At 34.8% G+C, this 21,108-nt stretch overlaps 1 protein-coding gene across 2 annotated transcripts in view; it reads left to right on the top strand.

Annotated features, from left to right (window-relative positions):
- Positions 1-21,108, top strand: part of LOC150105765 (alpha-1,3-mannosyl-glycoprotein 4-beta-N-acetylglucosaminyltransferase B-like) — a 305,129-nt gene that overhangs the window by 39,361 nt on the left and 244,660 nt on the right. For both annotated transcript variants that reach the window (XM_090393561.1, XM_090393560.1), the window contains exon 3: positions 10,763-10,896. In XM_090393561.1, coding sequence (XP_090249687.1) covers positions 10,763-10,896 — 134 coding nt within the window. The remainder of the gene's footprint in view (positions 1-10,762; positions 10,897-21,108) is intronic.

Raw genomic sequence — 21,108 nt, 5'->3', positions numbered from 1 at the left:
TGTACTATATCCACCTATATCGTGGTCTTCCTCTGGGTCGTTTTCCTGCCAACCTGGCAGAGAACACTTGTTTTGCCAATCCTTCCTCACCCATTCTGTTTAAATGACCATACCACCTGAGATTAGCTCTGTTAATGCATTCCTGGATGCTGACAATGTCACGTTCTTTCTAACATCCTCGTTTCTAATATGATATTGCCATTGATGCCATCTGTTCACAACTCTGATCTTTCTCAGGAGTCTCATATCTGTGGTCTCTAGTAGTCTTTGGTCAAGTGTTTTTTACTTCTGATCCAGCTCTCAGATCCATAAGTTAAAACTGGTTTGAACACTATTGTATACAGCTAATTTAGTGTTCTGACTAATTTCTCTCTTATTCCATATGAATTTATTCAATTGACTTCCTACTATACCGGCTTTATTGATTCTGTTGTCTATTTCCATATTTAATTTACCATCTTGAGTAAAAATCGTGCCTAAGTAGGTGAAAAGCTTTACTTGTTCCACAGGTTCTCCGTTCACAATGCAGTTGATATTTATTGCTGACCTTCATACCATATCTATTACAACAGTTATTCAATTTAGTCAAGGAATCTTGCAGACTCATAGTGGAGTTATTGATAAGTATAACATCGTCCTCATAAAGCAAAGAGCTGACGTTAACACCTCCAATTTTGATATCATATTTAATACCACTTTCCTTCATAATGTGATCCATATACATAATGAATAACAGAGGGGATAATGTACATCCTTGTCTCACACCAGATTTAACATTAAACCATCTTCCAGTACTTCCTTCAATTCTAACTGCAGACTTACAACTCAAATAAAGACTAAGTATTGATTGATATAATGCCCCATTGACACCATATAACTGTAGCATATTGAATAGCTCTCTCTCTTGGCACCTTATCATATGCCTTTTCCAGATCTACAAAACTCAAATAGAGATCTTTGTTATATTCCCATGCTTTCTCCACTATTTGACGTAAAGTGAAAATCTGATCATGACAGCATCTATTTGGCCTGAATCCAGCTTGTTCTTCACCAAGCTTTTCTTCTACAATTCTTCTCAACCGTTTCTCAAGTATACTTGCATATATCTTACCAGGAACACTCAGTACGGAAATACCTCTGTAATTCTCACATTCAGTTTTATTTCCCTTTTCATATGTGGGTACTATGAGAGCTCTACTCCAATCATCGGGAATTCGTCCCTCTCTCCAGGCCTTCTGAACTATGCAGGACAGCCACTGCAAGACTTTTTTACCACCATACTTTAGCATTGATAACTAATATTTAAGGAATTGACAGTGTATACTAGACATATAAATTAAATAAACTTTAATATATACTTTCTGATATTTCGGCGAACGTCACGTTGCTATCTTCTTGGGAACTTATTACAAAGACACGTGCACACAAATACTACATAACAGCAAATGAGAACTGAAGCTAGGAAGCTAACGTTTTCCTAAAGTCCTGGTAGTGCCCCCTGGCGGGCTATATTGGTGGTTCTTGGCCTTTGGGCTGAAGTTCTTCTGATAATTGTTTCCCAAATTTGGGGCAGTCTCATGCATCCAAATTTGTTGAGGTTTGGCATGTTCCTAACGGCTGAGGCTGATTCCATGAATAGTCTTTCATACTTGAACTTGCTGCGGTGTATGACTGTGGCTTTCTTCCATCTTATTCTGTGGCGAGTATCCAGAGCATGGTCTGCAAGCCCAGAGTGGCTGTACTGGTGAAATCGAATGTAATCCTTGTGTTCTGAGATTCTGATATTTGCTGTCCTGCCTGTTTTGGCCAAAGTAAGACGATTTACAGCTGCAAGGGACCTGGTATACACCAGGTAGGCCTAGGGGGAGTGGTTGGTGTATACCAGGTCCCTTGCAGCTGTAAATTGTAAATTGCAAAGAAAACTCAGAGGAGTCATTTTGCCTTGAGGCAAAATGACCCCTTTGCTGCAAAGAAAAGATACAAAAATAATTTGGGGTTATGGAATATAAATTATGAAAGAGTATGTGTCTTGCAGACACAGAAGAAAGGGCAGGGGGGGGGTAATACAATGTTGAAAGTTTTTTCCACTTAGTTACGCTATAAATCAAAGATGCCAAGGAACTACATTCTTGGTTTAATCCTTGATCTAAGTGTAAGCAAATAAAATTTGCATGTGGAGTAACTTCATGACTAGGCAACTTGCATACACTTGGATAAAAAATCAAACCAAGAATACAACTTCTTGGCATCCCTAATTTATAGTATAACCAAATGAAAAATTTTCAACATCTATCTCTAATCCAGAGTATTTAATAATAAGGTGTGACACACCCTTGAGAGTATATGGCAGGAATTTGATGATGATGAAGTGCGACACCTTTTGACTACTTGTATATGGAAATATGACTTCTGCATTACTTCAACCTTGGTATTACTTCTGGGTCTGGCTCCCACTGATGAGACCTCAATAAAGGTCGAAAGTGGTCTTGGTAGTGACCCTTTCCATAATGCCTATGTCCGTAAGGATGTGTGCTTTGCATTGTGGGATACTAAGGCAAGTGATGTGAAGTCATTAGCATCTATATACGAGTTGCCCAGTCATGAAGTTACTTCACATGCAAACTTTGTTTGCTTACACTTGAATAAAGGATTAAACCAGAAATATTATCTAAATTGAGTGGATATTAAATCCAACATCATTTCGAAGCCAATACAGAAACTAGAAAAGTTTTGTGCATGAAACTTTTATGGTTTCTGGTGAACATCCGTATTACATTGTATTGCCTCATAAATTAAAGCTGTTAGAATATAATTTCTTGGCATCTTTAATTTATGAAGTAATACTGATGTTCACCTTAATCTCACATATTTTCTTATCAACAAACTATTTCTTGTTAGAATATAATTTATTGGCACCTTTTAATTTATGAAGTAATACAATATAATACTGATGTTCATCTTAATCGCACATATTTTCTTATCAACAAAATTCCTCATCTCTTACCATCTACAAAAGATAAACTCTTGCCTCTAGCTTTAGCTGGTGTTTACCAGATTCCTTGTGAATGTAATCTGACATACACTTTGGTCAAGCAGGCAACCCTGTGGGGAAAAAAATTAATGAACATGAATACTACTGTTGATGCCTGAAACTTCAAAAGTCTAGTCTGGCACAGCATAGCACTGATACTAAACACAGTATCCTGTGGGACGAAGCTCATCTTCTGCATAGAAGAATGTAAAGTCCTTTTACACTGGCCTAACCTGAATAAGAATCATCTCTCTCTCTCTTTCTCTCTCTCTCTTTCCTTCCCTCCCCTCTTCTCCAAAAGTTTGGGAGATTCAAATGATGTAAATAATTTTTTTAAAAATATTTTTTCTCTATTCTCTAGCACACAACAACAACAACCATTTTAATTGTTAAACCAACTGATGTATTCTTGTTTTCTTTGAATTGCTTGTTTCCAGACGTTGATGATGCATTGTTCGTTTCAGTACAAAATATCTGTGTTTTTCATTAAAGTTTATTACTGTGGTTATCTTTTTGTTTTTTGTTTTGCACAGCATAGTTCCGATATTTTGATTTATATCAAAATCTATATTGTTATTTTGCCATTTAAAGGAATTATATTAGCCAGGAGAAGAATTTTTAATTGATCAATCTTGAATCTAGAATTGTTTTAACATTAAAAATTATTGAACTGAAACAAAGACATCATTACTGACGATGTTTGATTAGGTCTATCTGCTGAAACCCGGTATCGATGACATCATTAGGTTTAAATGGTTTAATGCTATAAATCGTCTGACTTGAATGCCACAATGTTGTAAATGGTAGAATGTTGGGTCTTTAAAACAGATTTTGTAGTTCTTCATTGTCTTTGTTCATGCAGTTTAGTATTTTAGTTTTAAAAGATCATCCAAAAACCTTCCTTATTACTTTCTGTTTTCTCCCTTTTATTGTTATTGATCATGTCTCATAACCTGCCATTAACTGTAGATTAATATCAGACTCCTTTGGACTTTCTTGATTTTGAGATTGTAAGAGTGCATAGTTTCCACAATTGGCATTCTTCTGAGTTCTTTCCACCATCATTTGATAAATCTACATAAAACAGTTTTATTGATGATATATAACATTCTTCTACAGCAGTGATGGGTTTCAATTTTTTTTTAACTAAAATTTTTGACATTCTGCATATTTCTTCTTCCTATGACTCTACAGCTAAAATTGAGCTTTGGTGTCCTGGATTTGTTGCTTTCATACCCACCTAGCCAAAACCTTAATTCTCCAGTTTAGGCATTGTAGTCTGTTTTGACTTAATGGTGTCCACACAAAGAGTCCACATAAAACAGTATGTATTACTGTTTTGATTTATGGTATCCACCTATCTTTTTTTTTTAATTTTTTGGATTTCCTTTGGCCTTTTTCCTGAATATTTCACTGTAGTCTTCTTAGGAGTAGTTGTTTTCTATCCAAAAATATGTCTTGACCACTGCAACTTTATGAACTTGATTAAACTAGATTTTTTAGGTTTTTATAGAGCTGGTATAACTCATGATTGTATCTGATCCTCCAGAGACTTATCATTCACTAGACCATTTTTCTAAGGATTTTATTTTCAAAAACTAAGCTCAAAGTCCTCCACCCTTGCAGCTAATATCCAGGTTTCATATCCATAGATAAAAGCTGCATGATTTATCAATTTATATGAGTAGTATGAAAGTAATGCTGCTTTAACTTTTGATTCAAGTACAGCAGAAAGCTTTGGACATCACCGAGTGGACAGCAGTAGTCTCTAGTTACATCACTGCAAGTGGCATTGTGAGCACAGCACAAATAGTTCAAATTGGCAGCTGCAAGTATTTGGTGATTGAATTCCTTACTGCAGAAGATGAGTCCATTGGAAATTTATACCTTTCTGAAAAATGTGTATGGAGAGTTGGATTTAAACGGTATTGATGCAAATACAGATTGATAAGAAAATAACTACCGTATATTATCGCATATATTATCGCGTATAATGTGTTCCATGTATAATGCTAACTAGAAATTTTATTTGAAAATTAGCCCTAAAATGCCATGTCCACATATAATGCGATCTGTTAATCTTGTTCCATAACATTATAAATAATACAATACGAATTAACGAAAGAAATATTTATTTTAAAACAAAATGTCAAAATACAATATGAATTAATGAAAGAAATATTTATTTTAAAACAATGTCAAAATCCTTAAAATTCTTCATCTTTTGAGTCATCAAACATTTCATTTATAAATTCATCTGTAGGGATTGCGTCATCAGTGTAGCAGTTGTCGTCATCGTCTTCATGCTCTCCATTTTGTTGCAAGTCATCCTCGCTTTCGTATATGATGTGATATTCAGATCCATCCATTGAATTACTTATTCCACATTTAAGAAATGAGCGTTGAATCATTTCAGTTGGTATCGATTCCCATGCTTCTTTAACCCAGCTGGTAACTAGGGTGATCTCAGGCTTCTGAAAATTCCCACCCTTTGTCATCTTCACCAAACCAGATGACATCCATTCTCTCCATTTTTCATGTAAGTGATCTTTAAACTGCTTATTCAAGCTGACATCAAGCGGCTGCGAAACGGAAGTTAGTCTACCCGGTATGACTGCTAGGTCTGTACGTAGCTCACGTGCTTTCTCTTTGCTTGCCTCCGTTAAATGCGCCCGGAATATATCCCAGACTATCATGCTTTGTTGACGTAACAAGCTACCTGGACATATGTTCCATACTCGATCCAGCCACAATTGTACACCTTCGTCCATTCAACCTTTCTGATTGGTGAGAACAATTACACCTGGTGGAAATTTCATGTGCTTCGGAATTTTCTTCCTTTTAAATATCACTGTCGGCTTTAATTTGTTTCCATCTGCCATGCATGCTAGAATAACGGTAAAATGCATTTTTTCATGTCCCGTTTTTATGAAGACACCCTTTTCACCAACTGAGTTTACTGTTCAATTACCAGGCATATCAAAGTACATGGGGGGGGGTCTCATCCATATTGCCAATTTGGGAAAGTTCATATCCGTGACACTTCCGTAATTTTATGATAAATTTATGGAAGGACTGCACTTTTTCTTGAAGCTGCTTTGGTAACTTCTGTGCAATTTTTGTTCGATGTCGTAATGTTAATGCTTTGCTTTCCATAAATCTGTTGCACCACGCAGGCGAAGCAAGAAAAGATGAAATACCACGTGTCCTTGAATTTACCATTCTTGAGTTGTAGAGCTCGAAAACGAATTGCATTTCTTGTTACTATAATGTCATCTTGTCGTTGCATCAAAATCCATTCATTTAGCTCTTCTTCAAGTTCTGGAAAGGATGCTACATCTCCACGGTTTTGTTTTGGGGATTTTTTCAAGACTGTCTTTTTGCTTAAGCCAAAGTCTAATATTACTCTCTGCTACACCAAATTCTCTCATAGCAACACTGTTATTATGTTCTTCTGCAAACTGCACAACATGCAATTTAAGTCCTGCTTCAAAAGATGAACGTTTACATTTCTGTTGGCTCATTTTCAGGCTAGTTTGTTTAACGAATAATAATTAAAAATGAACTGTGATTAAACTGCTAAACCTAACTGTGCTCTATCATTCGGCGACAGAGCACGCGTCGTATCTGCGCCTAAAGTAGCTTTATGCGCAGATACGATGTGTGCTCAGTTGCCGAATGCGAATAGGTCAAGTAGACTTGGTTGCATAGGCATTGGGTAGTATATATTGTGTGTGCAAGTCTAATAAGATGTTATATTTTTTAGGATCTGCATATAATGCGAACCTATAACTTTATGTAGTATTTTTTGCCATAAATTTTTCGCATTATACATGATAATATGTGGTATTTATTAAATTAAATTATCACATCCAGAAGTCTATGAAGTGCCCTGTTCATGTCATCGAGCGTACTACGGACAGACAGGAAGAACTGTGGACCTTCGCCTCAGTGAACACAAAAAATATATCTGGCACTTTCGGTATGGCAAGTCAGGTCTGGCAGACCATGCTTTGGATACCCTGGCACACAGGATCAATTGGAAAAAAACATAAAGCTACTGCACAGAAGTTTCTACAAGTCAGAAAGGTTGTTTCTGGAATCAACAGAAGCCTTAAAACATACTCCAAACCTTAACAAGTATGGCTGTATAAATCTACCAAAGATTTGGAAGTCATCCTAAGACCAAATTAATATTTATTTATTTTTATTTTATTTTTTTCAAAACTTTGGACTACGTTTTTTTTTTTTTTTTAAACTTAGATTTTAAACTTTTATGAACTGTAGACTAAAATACACAAAGATTATTGAAGAAAAAATGAAAGAGTTTGAGAACAGAAACCAAACCTTGGAGATTCAGTGGCAAGCTTTGAAGAAAACCCTGATTGATCCAGCCAGAGAGGCATGTGGTGAGGTTGTCTGCAAGGATAGAAAAATCAGAACTGCATGGTGGACACAAGAAGTTAGAGGCAGTGAAGGAAAAGAAGAAAGCATATCAAATGTTCCTGGCAAATAAGTCAGCTTGTGCTCTTAGAGAATACAGAGACAAATGTAAGAAAGCGAAACACTGTGTAAAACTAGCTAAACAAAACTCATGGGAGGACGTTGGCAAGAACATAGAAAATAAATATCAAGAAGGTTTGAAGATATTCTGGATATTCTGGAGGTTGTTGAAGAAGCTTAGAAATGGAGGTAAGAGTGCTCTAAAAGAGTTAGAGATGATAAAGGTCACATGAAAACAGGAGGAAAAGATATCCTTGATGTATGGAGTAATTAGTTCGAAAAATTGCTAAATGAAACAAGCAGGGGGAGAGCACAGTGGTAAAAAAACACTCAACAGGCATTCAGTGAAGAATACAAATCCATATTTGAAGTAGAAAAAGCCATCAAAAGCTTGAAATGTGGAAATGAAATTTTTTTGAACTACATTTTTAATATAAATTTTATTTAAGAACAAATTAACATTATTCAATTCTATAATCACCATCATTAATTATAACCTTATTCCAACGATTTACTAAGTTTAGAATTCCTTTTTTGAAAAAAGTTTTTTCTTTGGAGGCAAAAAATGCTATCAAATTCCTTTGGACATCATCTTGCGAATGGAAGGTTTTATTTCTTATGCTGTGTTCTAAGGACCTGAATAAGTGATAGTCACTAGGGGCAGTATCGGGCGAATATGGAGGATGTGGTAGAAGTTCCCATCCTAACTGCTTAAATTTTTTTTGAGTCATTCTTGCAGAATGTGGTTTTGCATTATCTTGCTGCAAAATTACCCCTTTTTGATTGACAAGCGTAGGACGTTTGATTAATAATGCTTGATGTAGTCACTCTAATTGTTCACAGTAGATGGTTGCTGTGATAGTCTTACCTTGTTCCATGAGTTCGTAATGAATAATTCCATGAATATCCCACCAAATGCACAACAGAACCTTTGTGGATGAAGTCCATCTTTAGGTTTTGGAATTGGAGTTTGATTTGGAGAAAGCCATTGTTTTTTGCGTTTATTATTCTTATACAGCACCCATTTTTCGTCACCAGTTACGACTCGTTCCAAAAAGGGGTCATTTTGTTGTCTGGTCAACAATGAATTGCAAATCGCCCATCTCTGTGCTTTATCGTTTTCTTACAATTCGTGCGGTACCCATACACCCTGTTTAAAAACCTTGCCACTCTTATGTAAGTGCTTTTGGACAGTTGACCATGATGAATTAAGTTTTCTTGTATGGTTTGTCTTGGATCTGATTCAACGAGAGTCTTAAGAGCATTGTCATCTAGAGTAAAAGGTCTTCCAGATTGAGGACGATCAGAGAGATCAAAATTATTTTCTGCAAATCTCCTAAACCATCGCTGACTTTTGTTAACCTTCAATACGTCTCCATAAGTTGAGCAAATGATTTTGGTAGCCTCGGTAGCATTCTTCCTTGGTGAAACAAAAACAGCACACAATGACGTAAATGGTGCTCTTCAACTTTAAAGTCCGCCATATTAAAAAAAAATAATTTAAAATTAAAAAAAAAAAAGATTTTTTAAATAGAAAAGTAATGCTAATATTTAAATAAAAATGAAATTTAATAATTTATGTATTATTTAAGAAAAAACAATCTCCTAAAAATGACCTATTAAAAATAATTGATTACTTTTCAGTCCCCCTTATAATAACTGAATTGTCAGTAGGTACGTAATCAAATTGAGCCAGGTTCAAAGTTTCATGAGTATGATGTATCATCCATATTATCATCACTGAGGTAAATTTTAAAGCAGTTTCTTTTCATATTTGGCTATAAAATATGATTGGTTCCATAATATCTTTTTTAACATCTCATGCCAGATCTATCAACTTAATAATTTATTTGGAATAAGAGAAGTCAGTCAAAATAAATGCTTTTCAGTTTTCTTTTCAAGCCAGTTTTAACTTTCAGATCTCAGAGGTGTATTAGAAATAAAACATTGCGTCAAACACTGAAGACCACAAATATGAGTGTTCTTGGAAAGATTAGGGGAATAAACATGTGGCTTTAGCAACAAAGATATTAGGAGGCAATTTTTCACTGTTAGCATTCAGGAGTGTGCTTACACACTCCTGAATGCTAACAGTGTGTGAGCACAGCTGATTTCAGATGGTATGGTAATTTAAACAGAATGGGAGAGGAAATGTCAGCAAAACAAGTTTTTATCAGGGTGGCAGGAAAAAGATTCAGAAGAAGACTACGATCTATGGATTGATACAGTAAAAAGTGCCTGAGGTACATATCAGAAGTTTGATTGTTTTTATTATTTAAAGTTAAAATAATAATGATTTTTAGGTATTTCATCTTCCTCCTTGATATATTATGCTTAATGGCCTGTGATGGCAGAGTAACTTGGTTTCATAGAAATCTACTTATTATTTTATTTTATTTTTTTTATGTAATTCCTTCTCACAAAAAGTTACAAACCCACAGTACATTCATACCATTCTATTTTTATTAATTTTTTACATAGTCTGAAGACACTGCTCTAGAGAAGAAACATGGAACTTTTTCAAGCCACTTCAGACCTCCAGTAAGTGGATTGGTGTCCTCCATGTCCATGGCAGAATTAAAACACAGCCTGTTAGTGGATATGCTAACCACTTGGCCAACCAATTTTCTCTCTCTCTGTTCAGTTTGTTTGTCTATCTTTCAGGATGAAAAACAGTCATTTCTGGGAGGAAAACTCTACCACCCTTTCTGTGTGACATAAGCCAACTCATCTTCAGTTAAAAAGTTCTTTCAGTTTTGGATAGGAATTCAGATCTTTCTAATCAGTTGGCATCCTCATTACTGATTGAACTATGGAGGCTCAGCAAATTTTTTTTCAGACAAGAAATGATAAATCATTCAGATGTAAAGAAATGTAATTAATCAATATCTTAAAACTTACACTAAAAAAAAGAAAAATATATTCTAGAAGTGAGTAGTGTGATTAATGACACTTCTAGTGATTGTGGACTAGCATTTGAGCAGATCTCTATTCTATGTATAAATTACAAAATAATCTAGATGCAGAATGTTTTGTGATTTATTTCATTTTTTAAATTTTATGTGCCTCTTTTTTTGTATAAGGTTTGTATAAGAATGCATTTTGTCGTTTATTTTTTAGAACAAGTATGCTTGATTTTATCTACTGTGTGTGTGTTTTAATTTATGAAAATTATTACGTCTTTTTTTTTTTTGTTGATAACGCTAGTGTAATTATACATAATTATAGTTACCATGGTCCTTGGAATTCCTACAGTAAAAAGAGAAGTTCAGAGTTATTTAATGTCAACTCTTCAGAATTTGATAGAAAATATGACTCCCGAAGAAAGGACTGATAGCGTAATAATTGTGTTTATTGCTGAGGTAATATATTTAATTTTTTTTTTCTCATTTTGACATTTAATGACACTGAATTGAGGAAGCTGTTTGTCATTATTATTTTTTTTTTATTCACTCTATTCTGTATCAGTGCATCAACAACCAAATTTATTCATTTATGTATTAAATAAACTCAGTTGAATAGTTCAATAATTTAAATGAAATTTTAAATAAATAAAGCTAAATGGAGTAGTAATAACATTGATTTAAAATAGGATGAGTGTTCAGATCCTGTGTATAGCAAGCTTAGATATCATTTTACTGATTTATTCCAAAACAAGTTAATAATTTTGTAGAAAATTTGTTTTTCTATTCCATCAACAGAAAATTGTAATATAAAGAAAATATTTCATTAAAGTTTTTTAAGGATAATTTTTATATTTTTGTCATGTGATTGGTTTATTAAGATTTTACACTCTGCTTTCTTGTACACTTTCTTCTACTCATGAAGATTTTTGTTATTGTATCAGTTCACGCTTTGTAAAAATGCTTGCAGTAAAGATATTATTCAGGATCTTGAAATTTGTTTAAGATATATTTTTAATTTGCTAAAAAAAAATCTGATATTCTTATATTTTATTTTGACAGTTGATTGCTCTGTGCATTGCCACTATGTTTAAAAACATATTTGCATCTGCAGTAATCTTTGAATTTTTTTGGCCCTTGATTGAATGACTCGGTTATTCAGTCCTTAGAATCAGGTTGACTTCATAATCGCAGCTCTTTTGGTATTTGGCTGGTTAAAAAAAATAACTACGTAACTGCATCTGTTTACTTGTAAAAATGGTTTACTTTTCATCTTATGGTTTTTACAGAATGAAAATACAGTACTGGTGAATTAAGTTACATTTTTGTTTTACTATATGTATAAAAAAAATTAAATTCTTGTTTCCATCTTTATTGGCCAAGCATAATCATGGGAAATATCTTCATACTATTCTACTTAGGTTTAAAGATTTGACTTCACATTAGCTTGCTGTGTATCCTATAATGCACAGATTATGCATTAGATGTCTATGTTATGCATCATAAGACTTTCTATCTAGTCTAATTTTTGACCTTTATTGAGGTCTCATGTCTAATTAGTTGAAGCTAAACCTATGTAGATATTGAAACTACTTAACTAACAAAATGGTGTATCAGCATAGTTTTAGCAAGTGTTTTGCTGATTTGGAAATAAAGTAAGAATGGAAACAGAAACAAATTAATTTCCTGTGAATATATCTTGCAACCTGGGAGGGGGAGGAAGAAGGACTTGCTATAAAGTAATAGTGAAATGTTACTGAAGACTTAAAGTGAAAGCATGTAGTATTCAGAGTGCCCAGGTATCAGATATGCAAATACAGCTATTTATTATATATTGTTATACAAAGCAAGTTGAGATCAACTGTGGAAAAAAAAAAAAATCGAATTCAATTGATTTTAGAAACTGGGATGTCCCACATCTCTTCCTAGTGAAACACACTGTGAATTATTTTTTTTGTGCTTTACAAGTTAGTTTCATCAGATTATTTAGCATGTGATTTCTAATTAATTTTAAAAACGCTTCATTATCAAAGTTCTCCATTTGACTTTTCATAAAATACACTAATAATACTTGGCATTATTTAATCTCTTAGTCTCCCTTCCATTAATGATTTAATGTTGTAAAGCAACTTAAAATGCCATAAAATATTTTATCTCAATGTAATAAATTTAACAAAGCAGAAGCCTTTATGAGAGAGATTTCAAACATGAATGCCTTTCATTATGATAGGGCACTACTCAAAAGAGAGATGTCAGCAAAACAAAAACTAGAAGATGTAATTATTTTTCTTATTACCATTATTATTTGACACCTCCAAGAACTCATTGTAGGAGGTTGCTCAACTTCATTAAACATAACTCACTGTCTCTACTTCTCAATCCTCTAACTGCACACAATTCCATCTACCAGTAGTATTTTGTCTCAGTAAATTGCATGTTCTCTTAGTGGGATAAAAAAACCAGAGTGTCTGGGTGGTAAAAATCCTGCTATTAATGTATGGAATTGGCTAACCCACCTTCAGTTACTATAGAATAACATGTTTGCCACAGTAAATAACTTTTTTTTTTAATTATGTAAATATTTTGTCTTATGTATCATAAGACATCATCGGAACTATTGAACAACAACAGGAATTCAAAAAAACAGTAGTGCGCATGCTTAAATTGGAATCCCTCTGAGTAGATTCACACATTTTCATCGTTGAATCTCAGGCTTCTATTCTTCTTATTTCATTTGAATGTCATACTGAAGATGCTCTTGACACATCATCATCAAATTCCTGATACATATCTTCAAGGGGTGTATAGGATATGGTAGTACTACATGAAAAATTTACATCATTACTAACTTCCTATCTACAATTTTCCTCCAAATCAGTCTGTTACTTGTCAAGACTCCAACATTATCAGATCTTATATTTCTATCTTCCAAGGCACTTTTTACTGTATCAATCCACATATATCTTGATCTTCCTCTGAGTCTTTTTCCTGCCAACCTGGCAGAGAACACTTGTTTTGCTAATCTTTCCTCTCCCATTCTGTTACTTAACACTGAGATATCTTGATTTCTTAGCTTCTTTTCTCTGTACTTCTGGAAATGTTATGTCCTATCTATATTTTTTTGTGAGAGATGATGGTGTGACATTACACACAGGTATCTTCCTGTGTGCATTGGTTTTCTGCAGATTAAATAGTTAAGTTTGTTTCGTGACTTTCAGGAGAGCATAACGATGTTAGGAATCTGCTGTTTTCTAATTCACTGAATTTTATGCAGGAATGAATGTTAAGATCATTGACAAGAATCCTGTAATTATTTGGCTGAGCCAGGCTATACAATAAATACATCATCCATGTAGTATTGCCAAAGTTTAGATTATAATTCATAGTCCTTAAGAGCTTAGTTTTCAAGTGAATTCCATAAACAGTTTAACTGAAAGTGGAGATTGTGACTAATTAAATGGTAGTCCTTTTTTTTTTTTTCCAAAGAATTTGTCTTGGAATTGGAACAATATGTTGTTGATGTATTGCTGAGATAATGTCACAGAATCCACCATAAATAGTTCTTATAATAGTCCTGTTGTTTCTGTTTGAATTAAATTGGTGCATAGGTTGATTTCTAGACTTGCTTGTTAGAGGTTTTATTACAATATTTTTAGTTAATTTCAATTAAGTGTGCAATGTCTTTGCACAGGTGTCTGTCTTGCTTATAAGTGGACTACCAGCTATAATATATTTAGAGAGAAGGATGGGCAAAATCTGGCATTTGCTATGTGCTGATCTTCAAGGCTCTATAAATTTTGAAAATTAGCAAATATTTAGAAGTGAGATGCTTCTTGGTATCATTGACCAGTTTACGATATCTTTAAACAAATTATTGCTTGTGTTAGGTGTGCCAGAAGTATGAACATGTATGACTTACTCTATAGGTTTTTCCATTGAGAATGCAGTTGATGTTTTCTAGATGGCTGCAGATTTTCATGATTTTGTCTTGTCTTGTACCTGATTTTATTTTATATCAAACATTTTCTTGTCCCATCCTTCAATTCTGACTGTTGACTTATAACGTAAGTATAGGCAATATAAATTCTCTGTATTTTAAAACTACCTTTTAAAACTTGTATTCCCACGATTCCTCAACTGTTTGTCTTTAAAGTAAAAATCTAGTCTTGGTAAACCCTATGTAGCTTTAACCCAGATTTTTCTTCCCAAAGTTTCTCTTCTACAATTTTTCTCATTCTCTTGTCAGTTATACTTAAATAAATTTAAGCTGGGACCCTCAGTTGAGAAATTCCTCTGTAATTGTCTCATTCAGTTTTATTTCACTTCTTTATAGATGGGGAGGCTGAGGAGCCTTTATCTGGTCTCTTTCAATTAAAGGTGAATTAGCCAGTCTCATATGAAGGTAGTTTTTTTTTTTTTTTTTTCCACCCAGGAACTCAGGTTTTTCGTCCCCCAGAACAGGCAAACTTAATTCCCCATGAGGGGGCTCAGTTTGTCCCAATAGGGATGGCTGATTAATTCTGTGCTGTAATGATTTTCACTTGGTTCCTTTTATCTAAAAATGAAACAATAACAGTGTCACTGTGATCAAAATAAAATTTTCCTTGAAAACTAATCCCATCAAACCAAGCACAATATTCAAAACATAGCAGTATCCCTAAAATAAAAAATAAAATAAATAAATTCACATGTAATTTACAAACATCTGTGGCATAAACTTCAACATAAAATGAGTAAATTACCAGTTGCAAACATTTAGTCCAGATCTCTCACTCCTGACAGAAACCCATATTGCAGTATACATCAACCACAGTTTACTGTTGATACCCAAATCACACATTTCATGGTTCCTTTTTCTCAAAAGGGTGAGTGATACCTTTGTGTGAGCTGACTTTGCCTGCCAGAGAATGCCAAATTTGGAATCTCCTACTTTTTGATCTCCTATAACTCAAAGTTGCTTTGTCCCATTCAGTAACATTCATTTGCTGCGTTTACCATTCCACAAATTACAAAGACCATTCTGACTTTTTCACTTTCCTATCCATGAAGCTTGACCTTAATGTTAACATTAATCAGAAGTCATCTTCCTAGGTGACCTTAACATCCACAACTCAAATCAAGCTGGACGGGATGCAGAAATTTTGCTATAAGCTGTGACTTAATGCAAATCGTACATCTGCCTACTCGAATTCCTAATAATCTCTTCCATGCTCCAATATGTTTGATCTCTTTTTAACTAGTCACCTCTTAACTTAGTAACTCAGATTACAGTTTTGTGCAAGTCTCCTCTCACATAGACAAAATCCTTCCCTTCTCAAAACTCCAAGTTTTGTCATGTAGCACTACAAAGCATCAGTTGAGATGACCTCTATAATGAAGATGTCTCTGTGACAGATGAAATATTGGAAGTATTAAAATTATTTTTAATCCTTTCTCAGTGCTGATAATTATTCCATTAAACCTCCAACATGAATTCTTTTTGAATAATTATTCCATTAAACCTCCAGCACTTAAGCCTCAACACACAGACCTCTATAATGATTTCTACTCTTCCTTTTCATGGTCGGACTTTTGTGATCCAGACACCTGCACTGAGCAAGTCACAGAAATTATCCTCACTGGCATTGAAGGTCTTCTTTTCCCATTGTGCAAAAAATTCTTATTGACTCTTTGTCCTAGTTCAACAGAAGGTATATGAAAGCATTTGAAAAAAAAAAAAAAAAAAAAACCAGCTTAATATTCAGCCTATGCTGAGGCACACACAATATAAAATAATATAACATATAAATAATATAAAATATATAAAATAATGTAAAATAACCATCACCAGTTCAAACTGGATAAAGACCAACAGCAGAAAACTTGCTTTCTGTTCCAGTGGAAGCTGTGTTTACTGCTCCTTGCAAAAGTCATCAGCCACTACTTCTGCTGATCTGTGCTTTCACCTTTCTCATCCAGATAATACCAATGCAACAGCATCCAAAGATATAGCTGACCTCCTGGCATTATTACCCTTTAACTCCTGCATAGAAGACAAAGGCAAATTACATTCTTCCATGCCAGTAACTGAGCACCATATGCCTCCTGTGGTTTTTGGCGAAAAGATATAAGAAAAATAATAAATAAATTGAACAATAAAGTCTTCTAGTCCCAATGTCATTTCTCCACTTATATTCAAACATTGTGCTCAAGAGCTAACACCTGGGCTTTATTGTTTTCAGTTTTCAGCCAGCACTTATCCCAACACATGGAAGCAAGTATATATCCAACCTATTCAAGAAATGGGAAGTAAAAGTGTTCCATCCAACTACCTACTATCCAATGTTTATCATCTCATTCCTTTTCGAAATAATGGAGAAAGTTATCAACTGAACTTCTCCACTACCTAGGTGCCATCATTTAATCAGCAACCACCAATATGGATTCTACCAATTTAGATCAATGGCTGTTCTCATAACCAACATCAGTCATCACTGGATATGTGCCATGAAGCAGCTCGGAGAAATGCACCGTTGCTCTTGACATTTCCAAGGCTTTCATTGTGTTTTGGCTTTGAGGCTTGCTTAGCAAACTGCCTTTCTTCAGTCTACAAACCTATCATTGGATAGGCAGCTTTCTGTTTGGTCATTCACTGCGTTTCATTTTGGAAGCATCCTCTCTTTGAATTTTGCTCTCAATACAGGAACACTTCAGCCTTTTTCTCCTATACACAAATAATCTGCTGTCAATAGTGCACTCCATTCAACTAACTTTTTCGAGAAATCATGTTGGTTCTCAGACATCTGAAGCTTCAAGATCATCTGCAACTAATGCCTTAAACATTGATCTCCAGTACTATCCTTATGGGGCAAAGATAACGTGGTCACCTTCAATGTTGCCAAAACATAGTTCTCACTTTCCCTCACCATCACAAGATCAGATCCCCCCCCCCAGAACTGACATTTGACCTGCAAAGGACTGACCTGCAGCCTCTCTTGACATGAACACATCAGTAGCTTCCTCAGCCTTTAAAAACTAGGCATTCTTTTCTGTTCCAGATGCTATTTTATGCCCACTCAACTATTTACCTTATAGAAATCCATCTGTCCTTAGAATACTATGCACACATTTGGGGTGGTGCACCTAAAATCAGCCAAAAAATTCTTGATGCTGAAGGTCCAGAGGAGAACAGTTTGGCTCCAGGTGACCCTGCCCTCACAGACTCAGTTCACCTCTGTCTTCCAGATGCACTGTTTGAGCTGTGCATCTGGAAGATAGAGATGGAAGATACCTTTTTTTGGCAGGTACTTTCATAGTCACTGCTTCTGTGAACCGCCAAACATCATTTATTACTTTCTATTGGGCCTGTTAAAATTTTAGAAGAGTAGCTGCTGCTTGCCTTCCCTTCAGTAAAATTGCAAATACATTGAACCTGCTTCTCCTCTGTCCTCTGGAATAGCCTTCCCTCATGTATTTCCCTACAACCACAACCTCCAGCTCTTCAAGGAAAATGTCGATAGATTTTTTCTTTCTGAATCCCTGCACTGTACACATAACACTGATGTGCTATTGATTCTTGTACCTCTTGTGTGTGTGTGTGGGATTTAAAAGAGAGGGTGAAGTGATCATGATCTTGTGTTTGTGATGTCCACAGTGGGATATATCTGGAATAAGTTTCTTTTTATGTTATATTCATGTAGAGTGCATCTCTACACCCTTTTAGGTGGGAAATGAATTTAATTGCCTAGTGTGAGACCACTGCCTTTTGCTTATGGAGGCCTAAAGTGGCTTGACAATATTCCATGTTTGGTCTCGCGAGCAGGTTTACTGGACTACGTAAAAATAAATGTAAAAAAAATACAAAAGTATATATAAAATTGTTAAAAATGGGAAAAAAAAAAATCCTTACCCCACCCACAATGCAAATATACTATAGGTTTATAATAACCTTTCATGGATGGGAACCACATGAAAAAAAAAACAGAGCATTTATTTTTTGCTTGTATGAGATTATTGTAGATTGTCTGCTTAACATTTTGGTGTTTTCATTTGGCTGGGTTGGGATGTCAGACTGTTAAATTACAGATTTCCATCTTAATGTTTTGCAATAAAGAAATTATAAATAATGGGATATGCGTATTCCATGTATAAAATTTTGCAATCATTATTATAGGAAATTTTGAAATTTTATCACATTTCCATGTAATTCCATATCTATTGTAAACAAATTTTAATAAATTTGTTACAATGTTATAATTGTAATAATATTAACAAATACAGATTTTAATCACTGTTTTGGATGTAGAATTGAATTGATAAGTATTATTTGTTCATATAATTTTATTTATAGGTTAGCTGTAATAGGCAATGATTCATACCAATTGCCAATCCAGACACTTGATTGTATACGGCAGTGATGGCCAAGTGATTGATTTATATGTATGTGTTAAGAAAGAAAATTTTGTGCAGTACATAGTTCTCCTTATGAAAAGTAAAGCATGTTGTATTTAAAATGTTTAATAAAACTTTTAATCTCTTTCTCCTCTTCCCAACCATAATTTTTTATTTCAAAATTTTGTTATTATGACACAGGCAACTCCATGGAGTCTGCAGCCTCATCAAGGAAGGCCCTAAACATTATGCCTAGAACTATCTGATGTTTTGTAGCATCTATCATGTTTTGTTTTGAGCACATTCAGTCATGGCACTCCCAATAGACTCAGGAAATTTCCAAGGATGATTGCCCCCTTCCTAGTTCTCATAATCTAACCAAGTGGGAAAAAACTTCCAACATCTTTCTCTAAATCCAGAGTAATTTAATAATAAGGTGAGAGACCTTTTGGCAACTCATATAGGTAAATATGACTTCTCCATTACTTCCACCTCTGGGTCTGGCTCCCACTCACGAGACCTCAATAAAGGTCAAAACCTCCCTGAGTAGTGGCCCTTCTCTTAATGCGTAGCATTATACCTGTCCGCAAGTAGATGGCTTTGCATTATGGGAGATACTAAGACAAGGAGTGATGAGAGGTTGGTTCACCTTTACCACTAGTTGTCTCAGTCCTGAAGATACTTCATGCGCAGGCTTCGTTTGCGTACACTTGGATAAAGGATTAAACTAAATTTATTATAGTTCTCTCACCACTGGACCTGTTCTAAAAATTTTGTCTATATCAGTCCTGTAAAAACCTTTCAGTAATTTGTATGTCTCAATCATAAAACCCCTTTTCTGCTTATCAACCAATTTCTGATTAATAGGCAGAAACATAAATCTTTAACCTGTCCTAACCTGACACATCTTGTGTACTTATCTTTGGATCCTTTCCTCCTCCTCATCCCCAAGAAACCCAGATGACCAGATCTGTGCACAGTAATCAAGATGGGGGTCTTAGCAAGGCCTCTGTAAAGAGGTATAATAAACTGTTTTAAGTCACTTTTGCAATATGCTATGTCTCAATCATTTCATATATCCAGTAATGTACAAATTTAATAGTAGTGATCCAAGTACTGAGCTCTTTGGCATGCCACTAATCACAAGCCTTCTATTAGACTATGCCTAAATAAACTATCTGGTATCTATCCATCAACCACCCTGTTATCTAAGTCACCAACTTCATATTCATCCCTGTTTCCTGCAATTTATTTATCAGAATTCCATGTAGCATCCTCTCAAAAGCCTTTGCAAATTCCATCAGCATAGGTGTACCTGTTCCCTTTATCTAGCTCAGCTCTCACTGTATTATAATAGTAAGGTACTGAGGCATGATCTACCTATTACAAAATTGTCCCCCCATTGATATTCTATTGCTATCCAGTTGTTGCTGGATAGCAATATTCTATTGCTATCCAGCAACAACTGGATTTTTTGCTGGATTTTTTCCCTCAACTGACTTTTCCAGTAAACTTTTCTTGACTGCCACAACTGAGATGCAGATTGCATGATAATTTGCTCAGTCTTGAATTCCTTTATGCAATGGAACTAATCCCCCCCCCCCTTCCATCCCTCTTGGGACAAACCCAGAACTGAAACTTAAATTAAACAATGCGGTCAAAGGCATTGCCAAGTCCCTATCATCTACTAATAATACTCAAGCAGATATACAATCAAATCCCATCACTGTATTCATATCAAAGTTCTGTAATATTTTATGTGCCTGCAGTTTATCTATCTCTGTTTCCACACCAGTCCTTGCCTCTCTTATTTCTGCAATATCTCCTGGGTGATATACTTTTGCAAAATGATCACTTAGCAATTCAACTATTTCTTCTGTTTCAGTTACCTCCCACCATTAGCATTCTCCACAATTATTCTTCCATATTCATTCTTTCAAATAGCTCTTTAGGATTACCTTTGGTCTGCGGTGCTAATTTCCTCTCATACTCTGATTTTGCCTTTCTTGTCATGGTTACGTTTTTGGCCTTTGTTTTGTACCTGCTCATGTGCATGCTTAATAATGCTATGCATCCATTTAACTCCCATTTGATTTATTCTCCTGACTCTAGATATTCAATTTGCTATTATTTTTCTCAAACACTCCTCTACCACCTCCCATTCACTAGCAACATCCATCCATTGCAGTTTCTCATGCTATGGCAATGCTCAAAAGCAATCTTATGAGTTCATCATACTAACCCTGTAATTCCAGATATATCCCTCCTCCCAACTGAAAATCCCACACATTTAGCCATCTC

This window comes from Typopeltis vanoorti, chromosome 6, assembly GCF_054136105.1.
Source record: "Typopeltis vanoorti isolate ZY-2024b chromosome 6, IOZ_Tvanoo_1.0, whole genome shotgun sequence".
NCBI lineage: Eukaryota > Metazoa > Arthropoda > Arachnida > Uropygi > Thelyphonidae > Typopeltis > Typopeltis vanoorti.
This window is presented reverse-complemented; position numbering and strand designations above follow the sequence as displayed.